This window comes from Dendropsophus ebraccatus, chromosome 8, assembly GCF_027789765.1.
Source record: "Dendropsophus ebraccatus isolate aDenEbr1 chromosome 8, aDenEbr1.pat, whole genome shotgun sequence".
Taxonomy (NCBI): domain Eukaryota; kingdom Metazoa; phylum Chordata; class Amphibia; order Anura; family Hylidae; genus Dendropsophus; species Dendropsophus ebraccatus.
In genome coordinates, this window is record NC_091461.1 from 58,316,058 (window position 1) to 58,320,814 (window position 4,757).

Here is a 4,757-nt window from a genome sequence, read left to right on the forward strand (position 1 = left end):
GGTGTTGTTCTGCCAAGGCATTTGTCACGGTGGCCAGGTACATACCACATGCATATAACTACCTATGAAAAAATAAAAAAAAGTAGATAAAACAAATAGAACAACAAGATGTAGTTGTCCAACAACAGATTAACTGTGTACACAATATTATTGTAGTCTGGAAATCAGATAAAGAAAGGGCCCCGCCAAATAACTATATCAAGAATGATGCAACGAGAAAAGATGCAAGTTTCCCAGGAAGAATTTTTATAATGTTTACTTAGCTTTGAATTTAAATACGGCTCTTTACAGAGACTCAGCAATTGCAGAGAACGTCTCACAATGGTACGTACATCACTGTTATATGTCCTTTAGGTTACAAAAGGCAACTCTGTTTGTTTATGGAAAAAAAAAATAAAGCTTTTCTCTCACTTAACTTTTACTAATTGACTCCCAGCTACAGACTCAAATTTTTCAGAGTGTTTTTTTTAGGTTAAGAAAATGACACAAAATGCCTAAAAAACTTGCAGCAGGTTTTCTTTCTTCTTTTTTTCTTCTTGTTTTAATGTAAATTACTGGCATTTTACCCACAGACTAATGCACAGAGCTTTGTTTTCATAGGATCCAGAAATAATATCCTTGTTTACTCCTGGGCCTGTAAGGATATATTCACACTATGGAATAGGCACCGAATTTCAGGAGTTTGCTCCTGTCCCATCGATTCTATAGGATTTCTCATGTGCGATCTGCAATCTGCCCAAAGAATTGACATGGAAGTAAAATCATCCACCACACTCATGGATAAAGTGTAAAACTTTGCCTTTTCTTTCAGAAATACCTTTTGGTGATTGCTTTGTTTGGCACTGGGATCTTTGTAGACGTCTGTAATGCCGCCTGCTTTTTCACAGAACCCCGGAAACCTGGAGAGCCTGAAGGTAAGTTTTGGGCTGCAATGTTAGCCAATGTTAGGAATATGTGGTCCTATACCATGAATCAGTCATTGTTGAGTTATTCTAAAGGCTAGATTCACACATACCGTATCTGTAGCGGATTTCACGCTGCAAGTTTGCACAAGTTAGGCTGGGTTCACACTGCGTTTTTGCAGTAAGTTTAAAGAGTCACTGTCATGAATTTTTTTTTGCAGAAATCAATAGTCCAGGCGATTTTAAGAAACTTTGTAATTGGGTTTATTAGGCAAATATGGCATTATCTGCATTTAAAAAGCCTTTTCCCAGGTCCCCCCCTCCTCTCCTTTCTGTCATCCACTGCAAAAAATCAGGAAATTGTGACTTGTTGCATCAGACACAACTCTGTCTGTTCTATAGAGAGTGGAGGAGGGAGGAGGGAGTTAGCTGGCAGCAGAGAGCTGAGAACACAGGATAACACAAACACGGAGCTGGGTGACAGCATATTCAGAGGTCAGAGAGGTCAGTGCTGACTGTCAGAGGAGATAGAGGGTGATGTTGCTGTAGATTAACTCTTTGTTGTCCTGTTTTGGTGTCTCATTTCCCTCTCACCATAGGAGAATAATGAAGACAGGGGGGAGAGCTTCAAACTGCTTTTTCATGATAAAAAATCAGGCTAATAAACCTAATTACAAAGTTTCTTAAAATCACCTGGACTATTGATTTCTGCAAAAAAACTTTTTCACGACAGTGACACTTTTAAAGTATGGGTTTTATAAAAAAAAAAAGGATGGAAAAATAGATGCAATTGTATGCAATTCTTTTGAATCCATTTTTCCATTAACGCATTTTTGTTTGCGTTAAACGTAATCTTTTAAAAATGTATATGTTAAACATACTGCAAAAGCGCAGTGTGAACCCAGCCTTTTACTAAAAATGTTCCCACAGGTCTGTCTATCTATCTATCTATCTATCTATCTATCTATCTATCTATCTATCTATCCATCCATCCATCTATCAATCTATTTCCTTTAAAGGAGGTATCTTCTAGTTTGATACGTTCAGGAAGTGGACAAACAATGTCAGTTTGTACTTATTTTAGGTACCAAAAATTGACACTATAAAAATGTTGGTCGGGGCTTAGTCTTCAGAACATGGCCAATCATGAGAATGAGCCAGGAGAAGTCCTCAGTGCGTTCTCTAACTGTTCTGTATAACATGACCTAGCTTGCCACATAATGTGTCTATGGGTTTGTCTCTCTCACACAAAAACAAAGTGGGGAGAAAGGTATGTGGCAGTGCATGTCTCTTCTTTACTTTTTTTTTGTGACCATTACACTTTAAGGCTATGGTCCCATGACGTACTAAAAATGACCGTTCTTTAGTTAACGTCCGTTGTTTAATGCAAAACAATAATCATTGTTGTAAATCATGAATATTAATTCCGACCATTGTTTTACAACAATGGCCACTAATTGTGATCTTCTGTACGTCGTGGGAACATAGTCTAGATTTGTATTTCACACTCTATCATGTAAAATAGTGACAGATTTGCATTGTGCTTGTGCATTGAGAATTAAATAGGTACTTTAATTTTTTTAGGATGCGATTACGATGGAGAAATTCATGCATATGGCTCATCTTGGAGACCAAGGGAATGTTTAAGTTGTAACTGTTACGACGATGGATCCCTAACCTGCTGCGATGTGTAAGATGTTCCATTTCCAATAGGGTCAATATATTAGGATTTTTTCATACTGGGAAAAAATAAACATAAGAAGGAAAATGCTAAAAATGTCTGGGGTGTATATCATTTGATGCAATAGATTCTATGGTATCCATGCATGCAGACATTTGTGCTATGGGGTTTTCCTTTTTTGCATTCTGACATCTCTAAGATATTTAAAATTACAGGTAATTTCTGAAAAGAAGTTTTTTTTTTTGTTTTTTTTTTAAATAGGAGCTATGTAGGAGCTACATATCTGTATAACTTTTGAAACCAGTTGATTTTGAAAACTTTTTTTTTCCACTTTAAAAACTCTAAGCAACTGCTTATTCCTAGAATTCTAAGCAACTGACCCTTCCCTTATTAGGGTAGACCACTCAACCACTCCTCATTCAGGTGATCCACTACTATTAGTTTAAATGAGTTGAGTAGGTTAGGGGGCTTCCTTGGGCACCTTGCCTAGGTAGTACAGCACTTTACTGAGATGGGCTGTATTGGCTTTGTGTAGACTCTTGTACTCACTGTTACAATCAGAAGACAGAAGAAGAAGAAGACTGCCTTATGCCAAACAAATCCAGTGAGTGTCAGGTTTGGTAGTACGAGTCCCAAGCTTGAACAACTGGGCAAAGAACACACAGTTAACTGTTGTCTTTCCTTCAGCTGTGCCAACACCTGACAGAGTTTCCTTTGGACAGGTGGGATACAGGACTTAGTGGCATACCCGTACTGGGACACTACACCTTTAATTAAGCAATTCACTAAAACATCCCATACATTTCATTTGTTTAGAACTGACTCATTCATCTCTAGTGCTGACAAGTAGGTAAAGCCTTTCATTTATCTTCCATTCAGGGAGCAGAGCTGATGCTATGTGGAGGTGCCGTGTAGCCATTCTTTTGGCAACCCCTGCCCTGTGCAGAATACATATAGCACGTGTCTAAAGATGGTTCTAAATAGTTGATATATAAAAGGGTAGTGACTTGGTTGCAAATTTGACATTTAGCTTTGGTGATTTAATATTTTCAAGAGTACTCCAACTCTGCTATGTATAATACCCTATAAATCTAATGTGGAGCTGTGTCTCTGATGTCTGTTGTTCACTCCCTGCACTGTGATTGACAGCATTGGAGCAGAGCTTTGATCTCCTGCCCTTACTTCCAGGTCACCCTCCTTGTCGCCCTCACTTCCTGGTCACCCTCAAAACTCTGTTTTATTATTGATAAGAATTCAATGACAATGGGTAGTGGAGCTAAACAGTGACACCTAGTGGCCAATGCAGTGAATTACAAACTTTGTTAGATATTGAGGTCTTTATATGCAAAGTTGTTTTTAATGACAGATATGAACACCTCACGCCTTCCATAAATTGGCACATGTGTATAAGCCCTGACTTTGCCAGGAAATCTGCCCACAACCTAGATTTTACCAATTGCATCTGTAAAATCTGAAAAGCAATAGTTGGGCATTAAAAAGTTTGTATGGTGCTTGTCAAGCATTAATTTTTGTATCTTTTCATTACACCCATTTAAGGCAGGATATAAGATGATTTGGGATACAGCATTACTATAGTGCACATTTAAATATGAAATGTATGCGTTAATGATTTTTATGGTTTTATAACTTATAATCTATTTTTTTTTTTTAATTTAGTGGTGCCTCACATGTCTACTATGATGAAAAGGAATGCGTAGCCGTCTTTGACAAGGAGACCTGCCAGTACAGCGTGTTTAGAAAAGATAATCCAAACGAGGGGTGTGATTTCTCCGCGGTCGGCTAAATCCATTTCTCACTACAAACAGATCACATTGAAATAAACACAGCATTTGCATTCTATATAGAATTACAGAATAAACAATATTTCTTCCAGTAGAATATGTATTCTTGCTCAGTAAACCAAACAGCTTTTTGTTAATGGTGCACAACAATGCGACTTCTCCTCTTTTTTTCAGTTTTTATATCTGTTCTTGATTATATCTAATTTATTCTGATACCTACATTTGGTTTCAAAATCTTAAATTGTCCTTGAGAACCTGTCCTTACAACAAACATATCATCCATGTATCACCACCACCTCTACTTGACTGAAGTGTTAGGACATTCAAGGGGCACTCTGAATATATCGGAAAATGTTCATATTACATTCAATC

The 4,757-nt window shown here is 37.4% G+C and overlaps 1 protein-coding gene across 2 annotated transcripts; it reads left to right on the top strand.

Moving 5' to 3' along the window:
• The first annotated feature begins 226 nt into the window (after positions 1-226).
• Positions 227-4,482, top strand: LOC138799395 (beta-microseminoprotein-like). Of its 2 annotated transcripts, none has more exons than XM_069980503.1 (4): positions 227-324; positions 812-914; positions 2,487-2,592; positions 4,261-4,482. In XM_069980503.1, exons 1-4 carry the CDS (start codon positions 322-324, stop codon positions 4,385-4,387), a joined length of 339 nt encoding a protein of 112 aa, XP_069836604.1. In that variant the 5' UTR covers positions 227-321; the 3' UTR covers positions 4,388-4,482. The 2 variants fall into 2 exon arrangements, 1 of the variants encoding a protein (XP_069836604.1); XR_011364255.1 differs by lacking the exon at positions 227-324 and adding an exon at positions 613-636.
• The last annotated feature ends 275 nt before the right edge of the window (positions 4,483-4,757 follow it).

Excerpts from the sequence above, each read along its gene's own strand:
- LOC138799395 (XM_069980503.1), top strand. Across the intron at positions 915-2,486 it reads GAAACCTGGAGAGCCTGAAG|GATGCGATTACGATGGAGAA; the intron begins GTAAGTTTTGGG and ends TAATTTTTTTAG. Across the intron at positions 2,593-4,260 it reads TCCCTAACCTGCTGCGATGT|TGGTGCCTCACATGTCTACT; the intron begins GTAAGATGTTCC and ends TTTTTAATTTAG.